At 40.0% G+C, this 19,771-nt stretch overlaps 1 protein-coding gene across 4 annotated transcripts; it reads left to right on the forward strand.

Annotated features, from left to right (window-relative positions):
* The first annotated feature begins 465 nt into the window (after positions 1 to 465).
* LOC110945268 (LIM/homeobox protein Lhx6-like) lies at positions 466 to 18,463 on the forward strand. 4 transcript variants are annotated; one of them, XM_051951171.1, is made up of 9 exons: positions 466 to 1,408; positions 9,457 to 9,587; positions 10,047 to 10,178; positions 10,442 to 10,563; positions 12,502 to 12,722; positions 15,096 to 15,196; positions 15,281 to 15,376; positions 16,618 to 16,789; positions 17,752 to 18,463. In XM_051951171.1, exons 2-9 carry the CDS (start codon positions 9,585 to 9,587, stop codon positions 17,832 to 17,834), a joined length of 930 nt encoding a protein of 309 aa, XP_051807131.1. In that variant the 5' UTR covers positions 466 to 1,408; positions 9,457 to 9,584; the 3' UTR covers positions 17,835 to 18,463. The 4 variants fall into 4 exon arrangements, with proteins under 4 accessions (XP_051807131.1, XP_051807132.1, XP_051807130.1 ...); XM_051951170.1 differs by lacking the exon at positions 466 to 1,408 and adding an exon at positions 3,916 to 8,882; XM_051951172.1 differs by lacking the exon at positions 466 to 1,408 and having other exon boundaries at positions 3,911 to 9,587; positions 12,505 to 12,722.
* Positions 18,464 to 19,771: the final 1,308 nt, after the last annotated feature.

Below are 19,771 nucleotides of genomic sequence, written 5' to 3' on the forward strand. Positions count from 1 at the left end.
GATTTAGCCTCTAAAAGCTCATCTCTGTTTTTCATAGTTACATATTCAAAAATGTCTTTCTATTTCTGCCTGAAATTGGCTTAGATGTAACCCTGCACCATTTCTTTCCCTAGAATGTATAGTTTTATGTAGTTCCTGGCAGTATCTCTCTCATAGCCTGTATTAAAAGATATTTCTCTCCACCACTTCCCAGTCATGGCAGCCCAACCTATGACTCTGCTCAAACACTGTAAAACTAGTGTAGGCTACACAATGTCACTTTGTTATCTTGGAGAAATTCAGCTGCTACATATTCAAACCAGAAACGGATTCTGAAGAAAAATATTGATACAGAAAATCCCTTTCTTAAAGTTTTTACAGAATTGGTTTCTTAGGTTTGTTCCACATGAAACCCTGGAAATCAAACTTACAGTTTTTTAAATTGTCTTACAACTTCACATTTAGTGTATTTAACTTCTAATATCAGTTTCAGCGCTTACAACATTTAAGTTCAATCAAGTTTTGTACCCATTTCCTCCGTTTTCTAGAGTACATTCAACACATATAGACTTAAAGTGAAGATGAACCACTCATGTATTGCAAAATAACTACCAGTGAGGAATCAATGCAATTAATGACTAAACCTCCATACAGTAACTATATAGTCTAAACAGAGTTTGAAATAAAGAATAAATACACGTACTGGGTTAGGCTTAGGGAGACTGTGCTCATGTTTGTTCTTACAGCCTCTGTATTGAACAAACTGAAGACTCTTTCTTGAAAACCCTTTTGAAGACTCCAAGTTTTGATCCAGAATGTGTTTGACAAAGCTGCCTGATCTATCACTGGAACAGCGTCATCAGCTCTGCAAATATCACCATATACCAGAATAAACCTCAATAGTATTGCTTCCTTTGCACCCACACAGTTTTGCACACTTCTCTTTGCTGTTGAAACCACTATAAGAGAACTACAAGCTTAATGGCTGCCATGAAGGCTGAGAAAAACATCCTCCAGTTTTCAGACTTGAACAAATAATCTTCATGAGTGAAGGCCAATATGTTGTGCAAGCATTGTTTTTAAGTTTTGGCCAAAGGACCCCGCCTTCATGCCCGGTGCTTCCCAACATTCAGCTCTGTGAATAAGATTTCGCCCTCATTTGAACCTCGCTGCACCTCCACAGCCAGCGGACGTCACACATTGTTGACATACCAGCCATCAAACGCTCCTCCGGGGCCCATTGGATGAGTCTAATAGCTTTAGCATGTGCTACGGTTTGTGTCTAACTGCTGGTTGCTTGTGTGTGTAGCAGCGCTGTCGCATCCACGGAGCTGATCAGGAAGCATCAGGGGACCCATCCTCAGGTGTTTGTCCAGAGGTGGACGTTCGCTTCATGTTGCCAGATTTCTGAAGAGGAAATGCTGTGAGGGTGAGGTGCAGGGAAATGAGAAGCCACACATGTATGAAAAAAACTAAACTTGTTGCATAATGCACATTTTTCTAGATAGCCTCATTCTTGAATAGCGGTTGAGAAAATAATCTGCACGAAAAGCTCATTTACTTGCTTGTTGTGGAGCTTTTGATTGCATCACTGTTTTCATTTGCATCCGAGCTTGTCATGAAACTACAAATGCTCAAAACTTCTGTCACTTGGTAATGATCATAAGGCCTATATACTCAAGAACAAACATGTCTGGGGACTTTTTGTCCATATATACAGGTGTAGAGTTTCAGGTGTTTAAATAATCCAAATTCTAATTAAATATGTTTAGTCATGACCAGATAATGGCATTTTCTCCCTTGATTCTAGTTTTAAAATCTCCTTTTTCTTAATGTGCATGAAACTATTAACTTATGATATTTTCTTAGTTTTTATCAGATGTAAATAGTGAACCTAATGCAGTTTTACAGGTGTTCAGATGGTCAAAATATTTGCCGTTTGTTGTTTTTAGGGATGAAATCAATCTTTTTTAGCTTCTTTAATGGTTAAAATCTACCTTGATAGCTTTAGTAAACATACGGTCGAGGTTGGGGTGGATGAAGGGGTCAAACATAAAACCTTCACTCTGGAAACTGAGGTTTGTGTCCTGAGTGAAATGAAAAATCAGTGCTGCTTTTCAAGTTATGCTTGAACCGTCTAAAAACACTTGTGTTGACATCAGCGAACTAAATCCACTCTGCATTGGTCGGAAACTGGTCGAAACCAGTCAAGAATATGGTCCAAACTGGTCCTTGCACAGCATCGCTAAAGAGCAGCGATAATGGAGGTGAAATGACACTCTTCCCTCCTTTAAGTCCTCCTGCATCTTGACCAGTCCACTTCCAGCTGACCCCCCTCCATCTGGTAATTACAGTTAATGCACAGAGCTGCTGAAGTGCGTTACACTGACAATACAAAGAGACTGAGACGATGTAATTGTGCTGTTACAGATGCTTTTTAAGTGATCAATAGGAATTAAATTTTCATTGATTTCATGGAAACCTTTACTTATGGTCATTTTATTGCCTCTCTGGAGGTGTTTTGAGTGAAGCCTTCTTCCCACGGGAAGACTTCCTTCATGATGTCATTCATATCAAATAGAGCTTTTCTAAGTTGGCACTGACAAAGGGAGAAGAGTTAAGAATCACTTTTACATTGTGGACCTCTGCTGTTAAATTGAACATAATGACGTCATTTCTCCTAAGAAGAATGACTGAAATGTTCTTTTTGGCTGGGATGAATTCAATTACAGATATCTGCATTACATATCCAGTCTAGCTATTAAATTGTAACCGCATATGGCAAGCCTGAGGCTGAAGATCAACTAAATTTCGACCACAAGTCTCTGATGAATGAAGCTCTCATTCTCCACAAACCTCTTACTGATAAGCTCTTCCTATTATTTTTATTCACTGCAGAAACCACCTTTAACCTACTTCTACTAACGCTTGTTCAAAAGTTGGGTTAAGGCTCATATGAGCAGCGTAACACACAACAATTCAGAGTAGCTGTAATGATGTTTAGGATATCTGCAATTATTGTTTTGACAAGTCAAAGCTGAATTACAGACACCTCTGTTGCTTTGACATGGCCAGTAAAGTGATATCAAAGCTTTTTAAAGATGAGCAAGGCCATGAAATCCAAGAAAACAGAAATGAAAATTAACTACTAAATTACACCATTGTTGGGTAAAGGGAGCTGGTTTGATGATTTCCCAGCTATAGCATCTCTGATGTCTGTGTATATTTGAATCACTGTAATTGTCTTGCTGCTGAGGACACCTGCACCAAATCTTCTACTGAGGAGGAGCAGCCCTCCGTTCTTCAGAGATGTTCTCTATCGTCTGGTTTGCATCGTTGTGCAGAAACACTAAAGCAGGATGAGAAACCAAAATGAACTTTAAAGCTTTGGCTTGAAGACTAAATAAACAAAGAGTGTCACTGACTTTCCTTCACAGTAATCTGACCTCAACCCAATTGAATATTTACAGAAACCCAAACACTACTGACATGAAGAGAAGCTCTTTGGAGAGGATTGTTCTATAATGTGTTCCTTGAGAACATCAACGAAACATCCTGAGAATACTGCAGCTATAATCTTCCACTTTGGTTCATATATCTCTGCATAGGAACATCTGAAAAAGAACGTTCTGTCTGAAGTCTCATAACATTTTTTTTTAAAAAGTTGTATCAAAAACTTCCCTTATCATTGTGGAACTGTCCTAAAGAAGAACATCATGTAAGGTTCCCTTAACAAAAAGACTAAATGTTCCACATTTAATAAATCAAATTACAGGAACTTTACAAAAAGTTCTGTATTAGAAAAAAAAATGTTCTTCTGAGGCCTCAGTAACATCTGGAAAATATTTTTTGATTTTGGTGTGAGAAAGCTCTTCATTTTGTTATCATGGAATACTGAGATTGTTTTATAGAAGAACGTTCTATAATGTGTTCCTCAAGATCAGCAAAACATTGTCAGGAAATTGCAGCCACAATGTTCCACCTTTGTTACTACATCACAGGAACATCTTAGAAAGAATGTTCTGTCATCTGAGGTCTCAGTAACATTCTTCTTTAATGTTATATTGCAAACAGCCTTCTTTTGCCTTTGTGGAACTCTGTTATAGAAGAATGTTCTGCAATGTGTTCCTCAAGAACGTCCCCAAAACATCCCTAGAACACTGCAGCTACATTGTTCCACCTTTGTTAATATATGGCGGTACAGGGAGGTGGCTGAGATCCAGTTCCAGGGAAGCAGCTACAGGCAAGTACTGCTCCTCCACCTCTTCATCCTCTAGGACCCTCCTGATCAGCAATACCTCTGCTTTCTTTTCAGGTCTCTCCACCCACTCCTTCAGTAGGTTCACATGCAGCACCCTACTTGAGCGGGACTGACCTGGGGTGGACACTTTGTAGGTGGTTGGTCCCATTCTCTGTTGGATCTCAAAGGGTCCTTGCCATTTTGCCAACAGCTTACTTTCGTCACTAGGGAGGAGTATGAGCACCTTTTGGCCAGGATTGAAGGACCTCTGCCGAGCTGATCGATCATACCAGACCTTTTGATGCTGCTGAGCCTCTGCCATGTTGGATTGAGCAAGTTCACTCATCTTTTCCAGTCGATCTCGCATCTACACAACATAAGATATGACATTAACAGCCTCCTTTCCAGTCTGATCGCCCTCCCAAATCTCTGAGTAAGGCGAGAGGACCCTTCACTTCATGACCAAACAGCAATTCAAAGGGAGAAAAACCAGTGGAAGCTTGAGGTACTTCTCGATATGCGATGAGGAGGTAGGGCAACCATTTATCCCAGTCATGACCAATATCATTCACAAATTTTCGTAACATCTGTTTCAGAGTCTGGTTGAAGCGTTCAGTGAGGCCGTCTGTTTGAGGATGGTATGGAGTTGTCCTCAGACTCCTAATACCCAGCAACTGATAGACCTGTTTTAAGAGTGTACATGAAGTTAGTTCCACGGTCTGTGAGGATCTCACAAGGAAAACCAACCCTTAAAAATAACTGCACAAGGCAAAAAGCTACCGATTTTGCCTTTATGGACTTCAAAGGGAAAACCTCAGGATATTTCATAGCATAGTCTGCCATTACAAGCATATAGCGGTTACCAGCTTTACTCCTCAACAGGACCAACAATATCCATTCCCAGTCGCTCAAATGGGGTGCTGATAATTGGCAGGGGCTGGAGTGGGGCTCTGGAGGGGATTTTGGGGGAGGTCCTCTGGCACTGAGGGCAACTTTTACAAAACTGGGCTACATCTTTACGCAAGCCAATGGAAGTGGTTTTTAATTCGAGCAAAAGTTCTGTGTTTTCCAAGATGGCCAGCCCAAGGAACAGAGTGTCCCAGGGTCAACACAGTTTCTCTAGCTGCTCCAGGGACCACCAGTTGCATGTCTGATCCCTGCTGACGATAAAGGATACCACCTTTCAGGATGAAGACCTCACTGCTGCAGGAAACCAAGTCCACTACTTGTTTCTTATCCTTAGCTCTCTGCAAAAGAGGTGCCAATGTAGGATCACTTTGTTGCATTTCAACGACATTGTTTCGGATTTGGAAACCCAAGTGCAATTCAGGCTCAGGGCTAGAAGATAGTGTTACAACAGTGTGGTGAAATTTCTCTTGCCGTCTCTGTCGGCATGACTTACGAGATTTCCCAGGTGCCGTCTCCAAGTCTGCATCGTAGAAAGGCAGGGTACCAAGCATCTGGGATGACTCCTCCAACGTTGTAGCTTGAGCTCTAGTCACTGCCACATTACATCTGTGGCCAGAATCCAGTAAATCAAACAATACAGGCAGGTCTCGACCAGGCACAACAGGAAAAGGCAGATTATCAACAATACCAATATTCAAGAAGCAAATCTGTCCTTCCACCTTTATGTACATGTCTGCTGTTGGATATGGCTTTTCATCTCCGTGTACACAGCAAACAGGGATAGTCTCATTAAGGCTGATAGAATTTGTAGGTACAAAATGCCTGTGCACTAGGGTCTGGTCACTGCCTGAGTCAATGAGTGCTTTTAGGGTTTTACCATTTATCTCAACCGAGGTCATTTTAGCACATGAATCAAATTTGGCTCCAGTTCCAACATTCCGTGGCACAAAACACATTTGGGTCACCCTGGATTAATTCTGGGGACATCTTGGTTTTGTATGACCCTCCATTCCACACAGATAGCAGATTAGCTTCTTAGCAGGAGGTTTTAAAAACATATTGGTTGCCCGATTCTCCCACCAGGGAGACTTACTCACACCTGTGGTTGATTTTTGCTGCTACCGAGGAGTTGGCTTGTGATTGTCCCTCCTTTCCCATGAGGAGTAACTCCATGGCTGCCCATTTCTCCGTGCAGCCACAAACACATCAGCAAGCTTAGCAGCTTCAGCTGCAGACTTTGGATTGGGCTCTTTTAACCAGACTTGCAACTCTGGAGAAAGCATTCTCAAGTATTGCTCCAAAATTATAATTTCACCAGTCGCCTGAACTGTTTTACCTTTTGGATTAATCCACTTCCCATATAACTCCTTCAACCATGCATACAGCTCCTTTGGATTTTCATCAGGATGCACATCAAGAGCATGGAACCTCTGGCGATATGTCTCAGGATTTATATTGTATTTGTCTAGAATAGCTACTTTAACTTTATCATAAACAGAATCATCAATATCCATATGAACATATGCACCTCTAGCTTTTCCAGTAAGTAATGGTATAAGATGAGAAACCCAGTCATCTCTTGGCCAGCGGCAAGCTAGAGCAATACGTTCAAAAGTAATCAAAAAATGTTCAACATCATCATCATTTGACAGCTTCTCCAGTCTAGGCTCATGAGAGCGAAACTGACCTGATGTGTGCTGAGGATAAGTAACAGTCTCACTGGTGGGAGCAGCTTGTGGAGGGACAGCGACTTCCAAAAGGTCAGGGTCCAGTAATTCAAGTTCACCTTGCCGAGAATCAGGGACTGGGGTGGTGGGTTCGTGCACTTCCGACTGCAGAAGCTGGAACTGGTGTTGGAATGCTCTGAAGCGCTGTTCTTGCCGGGCATTTTCCTCCTTCTCTTTGGCCTCTCAGGCCTCCTGCTGCCCCATATGGGAACGAAGAAGGGAAACCAGGTCTGAGAGTGTTGGTTCTTTGCCTTGGTCCTCAGTGCTATCCACCCCTCTAGAAGCTCCATTCTCCTCTTCATCCTCTATCTGTGCTTCCAGTACTGTTGTGCGGTTTTGAGTGTCTCCTCGTCCTCCTCTTCCACTTTTCCCTCCTCTCTGCATGGCTCTGAGGTCACCAAATGTCGTGGGCCAAGCAAACGCAAAATGACACAGGTTTAAAATTTAAAAAAGAAGAACTTATTTTCAAAAAAACAACTTTTACAAACAAATGACCAAAACTAATTAAATCAGAACTATAGGGCCCTTAAAAGAAAGGCCAACAAAATATAACTCTACTTAAAATAAAAGTGACAAAACCTAAACAACTCAAACAACAGACCTCCTCAGCATGAGACACCAGGCAACATATATACCAATGGGACAGACCACACCCACACACAGGGGGAACCTACATATACAGCAAACAAAACCAGCTAAACAGAACCGTGATTCCCCCTATGATGTAGCCCTTCTTGGTGCGGTCCACTTGAGGGCCCCCAGCACAAGGGTCTGCTCCGCCCTTCGCCTCATCCTTTGATTGCCCACACCAGGATTCCATGCCGCAATCAGGTAACTCAAACAAAAGAAACTACCAACAAAACCAAATAATGCAATATGTAAACTAAATGTGCATGCTAATAAATCATTTAAACAACTGTGTGTAATAATTTAAATGACTGTAACTAAAAAATACTTAAACATGTGAAAATAATGTTTGTGAGTGACTGACTGCTGGGACTTTCTGTGTGGCTGTGGGCACGGCCATCACAATTTGTGTTTTTGACAACATCTTCTGAACGGTTATGATGAAATGCTGTATTAACTTCAAATGGACATTACTGGAAATGAAAATTCTTCTTTGAACATTTGATTGAAACATTTTCTTGAAAAAAAAAATCACCAGAACTTGCCGATAATGTTGTGGGAACGTTCCCTGCCAGCTGGATGTTCTGGCTATTCCACATTGCACTGCATCTTTTCTGCTTCTTTTGCTTGAACTTTGCTTTGAAATAGCAGTGACGTAGAATCTAATATCACGTTGTTGCAGCTCTCAGGATGCAGAAAAAATGTTTTCATTAACAAAATAATCTTATTTTTTAGGATTAGAACATAACGAATGCTTCTGTTTAGTGGGAAAAGTAACACAATGAGGAACTTTTCGGCAAAAAAACCAAAACCCCCACAGCTTTGGACTCATCAGATCTGCAGGGAAAAAGCAGACGAGGCTGCAAACATGGAAGGAAGAGCAGAAAAGAAGTTCTATATGATGGATAATTAACATCATTTAACACCTCTCACCGGCACCAACTCTACAATCAGCGCTGATAAGGAAGTGGTTCCAATAAAGTGGCCTCAAATCTGCAGAGAGGAGTTAATTAGTGGCTGTTTACTCGTCTCTCTTTTTTTTATGAATTCATGCTGTAAATCTAAATGTGTCTGTGCCAGAGGAGGGTAAAACCTGCTGGCCCAGCGTGCAGCATCACATCCTGTCTGGGTGTAAAACTCGGAGCTGAGGCGGGCAGAGCAGCAGTACTGGGAGGGACGCTGGTGCCACTGGTTTCCACTCCCAGTCCCACAAAGTTGGATTACTGCATTTTTACGCACGGACTGGAATTGTCTGGATATTTCTCTCTCCTTGCCATGTTCTGGAGAAACTTTGACTGGACGATGTTTGCGCAGCTTTTGGGAGGTTTTCTCTGTAGGAAGTATATGTTCTCAGGCCGTCTCGTCTCATGTTGCTGCCTCCAATATTTATACCGTAGCTGGTAATTAACATAATCTTGCATTCCTGTTAATTTCGGTAAATGAAGGACAACACGCAGTCCGGATTGCCACCCAAACGCGCGTTTTTTGGCACTTTATGAATGCAGCTGTAATCACGCAGGGGAGCCTCGAGTACTTAAATGGGTCCATCACGAGAAAGAGACAATCAAGCTCCTTTATGTCTCAAGATCAGCTGCAGTTTGCGCGCATTGTCTATTATGAATAGACCGATCTCCAATTGAGCCTCTTCACTTTGGAGATTTTTCGATTTTCGATTATACAGCTATTGAAATTAGGATGCGCTGCTTCTGTTTTTTTTCTCCTCCTCTCTTAGCTTGGTGGCTCGGTTGCCTTCTTTTGATTGACACGTGAAATTGACACTCGGGTTGCCTCTTATCAAGCGAAGCGTTTCAATCCAGCGCTAATTGCACATATAGTGCCATCCTTTTCTTTTCACTGCGTTTGATTGCGCTCTGGATACAGCCTCCTATTGCGCACAAGAGGAATGATCGATTATATATAGTTTTTTTTTACCCCCCTCTCTTCTAATTGCATCAAAATTTCTTTTGTTGCCAGGGTTTAAATGCAGGAGAAAGCGTTATTCGTTGTTTTGGACCGGATATAGTGTGGGTTGTGGCAGAGATGCGTAATGCGCAAAGCAAGCTCCGTCTCCTCTCCAAATAGGCAGCGCTCAAGACCCGAAAATGGTGAGTCACAAACATCTGGGCGAGTTTTTGGTTTGCAACCTTTTCATTTCTTTGTTTGTCTCTTCGTCAACTTTTTTTTTTTTTTGCCTGTCGGTGTAACGTTATTTTGGCGGAGGGTTTGATCAGGAGGAGGCTGGAGCTGCAGGGAGATGGAGCAGAAACACGCCAAAACTGCGTTCGTCCACTTTTCATTTGCGGATTGGAGTTCACACAAGGCAACAGTTTAAACTGAGATACACGAGTGTGTTAGAGGGTTTAAATTGCATGTTGTGCGTGGATGGATGTACAGTTAATAGCGAACACAAATGATAGAAAATTGTTTTGTTGCCACAGGATGTTTGTGTGGATTTTTCTGTAAATCTGCTCTTAGAAATAAACAGAAAAATACACAGGAAGTGATGAAATTATTTTAGATTTGCTTTAAAAGTGTGTTGTGTTTTTTCCTTTTTTTCGGTTCAGTCTAAGTCGGAGGTGAAGAAGGAGTCCGGGGAGTCCAGCCCGTCGGAGGCCGCCTGCCTCTGCTCTCCTCCGGCGGCCAAGAACCAGTGCGCCAGCTGCGATATGGAGATCCACGATCGCTACCTGCTGAAGGTGACAGAACCCCAGAAATATAAACTAGAAGACCTCTACACTGCAATTTATTTAGCTCTTTTTATTCTTAAGTGTACGGCTTACTTCTAATCTGGATAAAATAAGATATATCAGGCAATCCTTCTGTTTTTCTTAGAATCTCTTAATAAATACAGGTTAAATATACATTAATTGAGTTTTTAAATTCCCTGTGAAGCATCCTAATAAGAGCTCCAGCGCTTTAATCGTCGCTGCTTTAGTCTGAGGGTGTTTCTGTGTTTCAGGTCAACAACCTCAACTGGCACTTGGGCTGTTTGGAGTGTTCAGTCTGCAGAGCTTCTCTGCGCCAACACAGCAGCTGCTACGTGAAAAACAAAGAAATCTACTGCAAGCTGGATTATTTCAGGTAAGAGCCGCGTTTTCCTACACCGAGTGCTTTTATTTATTTATGTATTTCAGTTGCAAAGCTGCTAACTGATTGTTTTTAAGGCAGTAATTTCTAAAACAATAAATAAATACGTGTCAAATTGAAATGTGAATAAATGTGAAACTCGGTTCATTTATTTTGAAAAACTACCTCCAGTGGATTTAGTTCTGTCGCCGCAGCACTAAAAATGAAGGGTTTTGTTTTTCTAGGAGGCCTGACTTAATCATTTATTACTATATTGTGAATTACGGCCGTAAATTAAAATTCGTAAATTGCGCAAATCCAATTATTAAATTCCAAATTCAAGTTGGTTTATTTCTGTAGAAGGTCTGATTCTCTTTTTTTCTGCCTTATGTCGCTTTAATTTCACCAAGTCAGTCGTTGTTTCAAACAAATCAAATGCAGATTATCTTTATTAAAACTAGAAGTTTAACTGCTAATATCTTAAAATGTAATTTTATTTTATTAATATTGTTATTTTGGAGGCAAAACAAGCTGATGAATAGTAGATTTTTAGACAAATATAAATAAATAATATGACCGGCTCGTTTTTGTGGAACATTTCTGTTCCTGCAAAATCTGCATCGATGCAACATAAGATACTGATTATAGTTTCTTTTTGTTGTTCTTTTAAACGATCATTTGTAAATGTTATGCTTTTATTGCGGTATTCTAAAAACATCCGGATCCGCTTTTATATCAATAAAAAAAACACGCAGGCAAATGAAATGTGCGCAGAAATATCATTGAATATTTTTAGAAACTTGCGAGATAATGAGATGTTTTGCAATATTTCAGATTGAATTAGACCTCAAACAATGTCTTAATGAGTTAAGTATTATTTTGTCCATGTGATAAATCACTGCACGTAATTTGATTCATTTCTGGGTTTTATGGTAAATTGATCTTTGCTCTCCAAGGTGATGTTTGATCTGAATATTATTGAAAAATCTGTTGTGTTACTGAAAGCAGAATCAATCCCAGAAGTTAAACCATTAGAACAGATTGTGAGCAGCCTCTAATGGGCTCCAGCTTCCAGAGAAAACAGCTTTGGGTCATTTGATTGATTGTGAATTTGTTACACAGTTAGCTCCAATAAATGTGCAACATTAACGACATTATGAGGGAATTTTGCAGCTCTTTCTCACAGTGGGAGCCTTATTGTGTATTTTAGTTTATCTTGTGCCACAAATTAACAAACTGGGAGGAATGTCTGCCTTTCTTCTTCTTCTTTTTTTTTTTTTTTTAACAGTTTCAGTTTGATTTATCATCCAAAATCTTTAGTTTTTGCTCTAAAATGCAGCCAGATTTTGGCTTCTATAACTGCTTTGCTCTGCTTTTTGAATTCAAGGCCTCGTGTAGATTAAATGTGTTGATCTATTATTGATTAATCAGAATTAGCTTTAATGATCAACACAACATACAAGGAATTTGCTTTCAGCTGTTGGTGTCACCCTAGAAATAAGGAAAGAGAATAATAAAATACTACAGAAAGAAAAAGAGAGAAAAAATAGTAATAATAAAAATAAATATAGCACAACATATACAGAATATATAAAGACATTCGTGCAACAGGCTGCAATGTGTAGAAGAGAATTTCAAATTTGCAACAAAATTAGTCAAAAAGAGATGCCGGATCAATTAAAAAAGACAATATAGGACAGTGTGTTATCTGTTGGTTTAAAAACTGCAGCTGAACTTCGTTCTGGCACAAAGAGAAGCTGTCTGACTCCAGATTATATCACCAAAAATAAAAACCCACTCTCCTGCACAAAAACACTGATATTCATGCTGCTCTTCTGCCATAAGGTGCTTCATTACTGTGTTTTAATGTTGAATTAAGGACTAACCGTGCTTTCCCTGAGCTCCACAACCTGCAGCCAGCCTTCATCTGCCCCTGTCTTACCCCCCTCACAGTAGGTTTGGCACTAAATGTGCCCAGTGTGGCCGGCAGGTTTACGCCAGCGACTGGGTGCGCCGGGCTCGGGGCAGCGTTTACCACCTGGCCTGCTTCGCCTGCTTCTCCTGCAAGAGGCAGCTGTCGACCGGGGAGGAGTTCGGCCTGGTGGAGGGCCGGGTGCTCTGCCGCAGCCACTACGACATCATGCTGGACAACCTGCGCAGGGCTGCAGAAAACGGTAGGACTCACTTCAAACATGAATCCCTGATGAATTTAGATCACAAGCTTTGTCCTCTGAGGTTGCTGGGAGCCTTGCTGAGCCTCACGGTGCAGATTTAAGACCCCCAGAAACCTGCTAGCAAGGATGAGAGCTTGATTCATCAATAAGTAGCAAACTTTATGAGTAATTAATCATTTTTTATGGAAATATACTGATACTAGCTTCACAAATGTGAGATTTTCATGTAGTTTTTGTGTTGTTGTTTTTTAAATGATAATTAATGCATCATCTTTGGGTTTTTGACTGTTGGTGTCACACAACAAGACATAAGAAGATATTAGTTTGATATTTTGCAGATTGTACACTCAGTAAATTGTTAATATTGACGTATTTACTACATATCTTGGTCAGTATAAGAGCTATTCATGTCTTGTTTTGCTTCAGAACCGCCTTGGATGTTTAGATTTTCCATCATTTGCTTCCAGATTTTGTATATTAGCCTTTAAATGAGGAAATTGAAGGAGATTGTCATATTTTTACATATATCTCACTAAAAAAATGCCTGTAAATAACAGTAGATATATTTTTGTATGACAATGTAGAGGAGATTGTTTCTATCGGTTCAGACTCAGCAGGCTTCAAGCTTCCAGAGAAAACAGCTTTTGGTCATCTGAACGCACAATTAGCTGCAATAAATGTGCAACATGAACAACATTATGGAGGAATCGTACAGATCTGTCTCACAGAAGGAGTCTTATTGTGTATTTTAGTTGATAAGAAGATATTAACTTGATATTTTGTAGACTGGACTTTCAGTAAACTGTTAATTTTGAGCTTTTGGCTGTTTAACGGTAATTTTATTACATATAGCTCGGTATAAGAGCTATTAATACCTTGTTTTTCTTTAGAACCACCTTGGATATTCAGATTTTCCATCATTTGCTTCCACATTTTATATACTACCTTTTAACTGAAGGAAAATCAACATTTTATATGATGGAATTGTTGTATTTTTACTTGTATCTCACCAAAAAAATGCAGACCACAGACATATCTATGTAAAGGAGATTGTCTGGAATGTGGAAATATCATGATGCTGGGAAAAATACGTGCCTCATCTTGACATAGAGTCGCTTAAATTGGCAAACCAGCTAAATGTTTGCATCCACTGCATTGCATAGAGAGGTGCTTGTCTAGATATGAACACATGAGCAACTCTGACCGGATTAAAACATGTGAAGATGAACTCACAGCTGTGTGCAGGTGTTAAATCTGATATAAACTCAACATTTCTTCCCAGAAACAAGCAGCTACCACTGTTTGATAGGTCATGCCCTGTGGTTTTATTTAATATGTGCTACAGTAAATGCTTTGAGAGCAATTCAACCAAAAAGAATGGATGTGAATTTGGATGCAAAATACGTCTGTCGAGCTCCAAGCGTCAAAGAAAATAACCGTCAGACTTACTGACGGTAAAGAAAAAAATTAAAAAGTGGAATAATAGCACAATGCCAGAGAGATTTTTTTTGTGTTAATTGCTTTAAATGGAAGCCATTTTTGAAAAAACTCCAGCTTCACAGATCATGAGCTCAACGTAAACTAATACTTTTGGTCTCTGTCCAAGATGGAGGAGCCAGCATGGTTTATATTCTGCCTCAGTGGTGCAAATTTTCCCACAGTCATGATTGATCAAGTTAAACTAATGATACGGAGCGATTCAAGGGGCTTTTGGGCAGTTTGGCTTTGCCTGTTTGGTATTTGAGCCTCAGTAACGCAAAATATTCTGGCAACTTGAGCTCCAAGTTTCCAACACGTCTTCAAGTGGACCAACAGATTCACTGTGTCTGAGCTCAGTCCAGCTCTTTGTTGCAGTGATGAGAGGTGAAGCTCTTATTGCCGGAAAGTTTTCTCATTATGGATGCATCATTACATCGGATATAAATTCCAGCATAAGCCACTCATATTTGGTGTTTGTCGAATTCTTGAGTGAGAATAAAGCCGTGAAATGAAGCAACGAACCTGCAGCAACATCTAAAAGAATCGCTTTGAACTGAACAAGCTCCAAACAAAAGCAATATTTCACCCACTTTATCATTTTACAGCTGGAAAAAAAGCCCGTTTCCCTGCATTTTTCGCACTCTGTTGTGTTTTCGTGGAGGAAAGTGCAGCCCATAATGATCTAAACACTTTGGACTGTGCGGTTGTTGGCAAGAAAACACTTTAATTATGCGACACGGCTTGTTTGGACAAAACTTCAGTTTCCTGACACAGACTTTTTCTTTACTGCAGAAAGATTAGCTTTTACTTTTGAGCCGTTTTGTGTATTTTCACAATCTGATGACTGAATTCGTGGCTGTTGTTTTTGTGTGCGATTGTGCTGTTTCTGTTCAGGCACAGGGCTGACTCTGGAAGGAGCGCTGCCCTCTGATCAGGACTGCCAACCCAAACCAGCCAAGAGGGCGCGGACGTCGTTCACCGCCGAGCAGCTGCAGGTAGACGCCGCTCTGATGTGTGTGTTTAGAGACAATGCTGTGTTTCATATGCATGTATATTTATGTGGTTTTGTGTCCTGACAGGTGATGCAGACTCAGTTCGCTCAGGACAACAACCCCGATGCTCAGACGCTGCAGAAACTGGCAGAAGTGACGGGACTGAGCAGGCGAGTCATTCAGGTAGGCCAAGAAGTTTACACCGTCTTATATCAATAATGAACCCTCGTGTCATCCTGAGGGTCAAAATTGACCCGTTTTAAAGTTTGAAAATGTGTGTGTGTGTGTGTGGGGGGGGAATAAATCGCAGTGAAACTTCTAATGTCCACATTTTCAACATTTTTGGGAAATTTTTTGAACGTTTTTTGATGAGAAAAAAAGAAACATTAAAAATATTTCTTAAGAACATTCACAACAAAAAAAAAATCTATTTTTTTTATTTTGTATGTGAATGTTCTTCAAGAAAATATTAGAAATTTTACTGATATGCATGTCATCACTGCAGATATTTGTAGGATTTTTACTAATTTTTTGAATATATTTACAAGAATTTTCTTGCCAAATTTGGGGGATTTTTTAAAAATAAAACTTTAAGGGAAACTTTTAAGGAATAATTGGAATTTTCTTCCTGAAAGTTTCTCACATTTTCATAAATTTGGTTTTTTGTTGTTTTTTTTTTCAGACAAGGAAACAATATTTTTTGGTGCCCGTAAATGAAGACAACAGAAGGGTTAATTAAAGGAGCTGGGAGATAATTACCAAGAGAAAAAAGAAAGGAAAAGCAACATTTCAGTTCCACAGAGTTATTTTTAGTTAAAACTTCTACAATCTTCACTCTTTTTTCATTTTTTTTTCCACCTTTTTAGGCCCCTGATAGTTGAAACTATTTGTGTTTTGAGGGATCATATGCAGTTTGCTTTAATCAGTTTGTAAAATTATAGAGAGTTGGTACTGATCCCATTATTTTTTTAAGCATCAAAACAGGCTGGAATAATCTCTAAACGCCTTTATGACTACTAGCTCCCACTATTCTGGCTTGTAATCCATTAAAATCCAGCTTTATCTTTCTATAGCCTGGTTTTCCTTCTGAAATTGCCAACTTTAAATGATTTTTACACCTATGTGGGGAGACATTTGAAGTAATATTCCCTTTTTGTTCTTTGTTTTCCCTTTAAAAATTACGTGACCCCTTAGATTTGGTCCTTTCACATGACTAATTTAGTCATTTTTAAACACTCAAACTCCTCAGTAAGACCTTAAAAATGAAAACATTCAGCACCATCACTCTGATGGGTAAAATCATCCCACACCACGCTGCAATCATCTCCTGGCTTTAGACAAACAAACTAATAAACAGAGTCTGAGAGGAGCCACAGTGAAACCTGGACCCTTTCCATGTTCACATCATCTGTACTATTTCCCAGGTTTGGTTTCAGAACTGCCGTGCGCGACACAAAAAGCAGCCGCCTCAGAGCAGCTTCTCTCAGAGCGCTCCGCTGTCCAGGATGCCGCCGTCGCTGCCAGACGACATCCACTATTCTCCGTTCGGCAGCCCGGACCGACCACACCTGCTGGCCCTGCACGGATACCTGGACAGTGAGTGTCGGGTCTGCTGTGGGTGACACATTCGGCTTTCAATGCTTCCATCAGAGCTCATTTGATCATCTATTTCCAAACATTTTAACTCCACAATCACTTCACTGGGTTTGCTTGTCAAATCAAGACTCAGAGGTTTGATTTGCTGCATTATAAAACCCAGTCAGTGCTGCAGTTAAACTCAAACTTGAGCTTATTCCTACTTTATTAGGAAATATTCTACTAAACTGTATTTTGTGGACAGCTGCAGTCATCTAAAAAGGTGTGATCATCTTAGAAAATGCAACACAGTGTTCTACTTTAAACCACGAGCAGTTTTCTAAAATATCACAGTAAAAAGGCTTCTTACAGAGTTTAACCAAGGTTTGTGTTTTAACCATTCAGCTGCAAGTCGCCCTAAAATATTTGTTCACAAAGCAGCGACAGACAATTTATCATAGGTGGAGTTTGGCAGTTTAGTTTAAGTTTATATCCTGGAAAAATGACAGACTTTTCAGTAAATTATTTACATTCAGCCAGTTTATGTTCTTTAGATCCACTACAGCACGTAAAAACAGCAGTTTTTTCCCTTAACTTGTAGGTTTTCCATCATAACATTGCTGTTAAGACACTGTTGAACTTCAGCTTTGTGCTCTTTTCTACTGAGAAGAGAAGCTGTTTTCTTTCATTTTAGCTGCATTAGTGAAATGAAGCTGTAAATCACAGAGTGTGTGATGGAAAAGTGTTTTTTATGATGCAAATTGAGGCTCTAAGTAAGTCATATCTTTAAGATGAATATTGGATTTGTGCATTTATAAGTTTGGAATACTTAACTGTAACTTTACAAACATGAATTCTGAATCCTCATTTGGTCTCTTTAGGGCTTTCTATCAGTCACCAGCAGCTTTTTCTTCCACTAAATCACACCAAATTGCTCACTTAGCTTCCCAATCTCATGTTGTTTCTCCTCTCTTGTTTTGCAGCTCATCCCTTCTCCGTCCTCGCCGCCCCGGGCCACTTGACCCATCCGTCCATCTCTTTACCGCAGCTTCCCATCAGCCGCTGACCTGCTGCGACCACTTTTCCTCCATCATCACCCCCCTGATGATATTGTGAAAGAAAAAAAAAACCCCAACAAATCCTTTGGGACGTCCTGTCAGCGATCTGCTCCGTTTGGGAGTCTAGTCTTCGGGGGGCAGCAGGATTTCTGTTTCCACTCAGCCGGATTCTTCGTTGCAGACTGCTGAGCTAAACTGTGGTGATGCCTCCAAGCTAACACAGGAGTTACTTTTTTCATGATGCGGAGAAGAAGACCACTTTCCTTTTATTTTCCTTTTCCGCGGGACACAAAACATTGCATCAGGTCAGGATTTGTTTCCTTTTTTTTGTGTTTTCCCTTTTGTACAAGGTATTTTAATTGCTACAACATGGAGAGAAAAAGAAGAAAAGAGGAGTAGCAGTATTACAGTAAAACCTCAGCATTTTTTCCTTTATTTTGTACTGGTGATGAGCACATTTGCAGCTTTACTGTTGTTTGTTCTTGTATTGTTGTCAGGAAATGGAATCTCTTATTTATTCAGAGCAAAACTTCACTTTAAAAAAAAAAAGCACTTTTAAATGTGTCTTGAAATGGAATAATTCAGTGATTGTACATTGTAAATACTGCTATGTTTTAATAAAATGTATCAGATCTGTTATGGAGATTTTAGTGTTTGAATAATAGAAGATGAGGCTGACTTTAAAAGCACGAGGGAGAGTGTTTTCATGTGTGTGTGGAGCAGAAAAATGTGAATCAGAGTATTTCAGGACTGTATTTTTACACCCACTGCTACTAAATCTAAAGGTCGCCTGTCGGAGGTCAAGTGCCTGCAGGAACCTGTTATTGAGAGCAATATCCTGCGACAAAACTGCAAATCATCTCCAATTTACATGCTGTACTTAACAGGAAACGGGATCAATCCTGCTGTGAAAACGATTATAGACGTTTTTGCTCAAAGCGTGGCCATCGATCAGACAGTTTGTTGGCTTTTATGAGCTCTTTTAACACAGATTATCCACAGCTGTTACATTGATTGGCAGCACTTAAGCTGCTGTGATGGGGGGAATGAATGGGATACTTTGAGTTGAAGGATATCGTTAGATCTGGATTTCAATGTGCCAAATTCTCAGTGTGCCACGCCTGTCCTTTTTGTACAAGCATCGACAGTTTACAGGATTTGACAGTTTTTGTTGAAAATTAACAGAAAAGGATGCTTTGGTTAGGCTCTGTGACAAAGTATGTGCTCAAATTGCAGGTTAAAAAAAAGTACATTTTTTTTCAACTAAGTGGAATTTATTCAGTTTATAATTTATAGACTGTTTAATTTGTGAAAACACATTTAAATCAGGAGTATTTCATGCTTTTCTTGCCCTGATTAATTAATTACTAAGCTTTAAAGATGCATTTGTCACCTACAGATGCTTTCTGGGCCCATGTTTCCAGCCTTTCTGTTATGCTAAGCTAACTAGCCGCTAGCTATAGCTTCTTTTTAACAACAACACACAAGAGGAGTGTCAATCTTCTCATCTAGCTCTCTGCAGGACAGTGAAGAAGCTTATTTCCCTAAACAAAATCATCCCCTTGCAGGACTGCTTTGTTGTAAATGCATTTTGCTGGTTTTCCATCTGGAACCATGAGATCACGTCTTCATTAGCAGAGATTTGAAGGATAGTGATGATTGCTTTTAGAGGAGCAGTAAAGTCAGTTTGACACAGGGCTAAAGCAGATAAAAACAGACACAATGTTGCTTTAATAACGCCCAGAGATTTAGCTGAAGATACCCCAACATTGACTAGACCAGCCAGGTGTTTGTGAGCTTCTACATGAAGGACTCTTGTTCTTTCCAAAAACTTTACGAAACTTTCCTCTAATCAATCGCTTTCAATCAATTCAATCCGGGAGGAAACCTGTTCAGGAAAGCGACGCCGCTCCTCGTGAAATCTTAGAACAAAAGCTGTCTTCAT

The sequence above is a fragment of the Acanthochromis polyacanthus genome, chromosome 7 (assembly GCF_021347895.1).
Source record: "Acanthochromis polyacanthus isolate Apoly-LR-REF ecotype Palm Island chromosome 7, KAUST_Apoly_ChrSc, whole genome shotgun sequence".
Lineage (NCBI taxonomy): Eukaryota > Metazoa > Chordata > Actinopteri > Pomacentridae > Acanthochromis > Acanthochromis polyacanthus.

Bases quoted from the DNA above. Each gene is read 5' to 3' on its own strand.
- LOC110945268 (XM_051951171.1), top strand. The intron at 10,564-12,501 runs GTAAGAGCCGCG...CCCCCCTCACAG, and splicing joins TGCAAGCTGGATTATTTCAG to TAGGTTTGGCACTAAATGTG. The intron at 15,197-15,280 runs GTAGACGCCGCT...GTGTCCTGACAG, and splicing joins TCACCGCCGAGCAGCTGCAG to GTGATGCAGACTCAGTTCGC.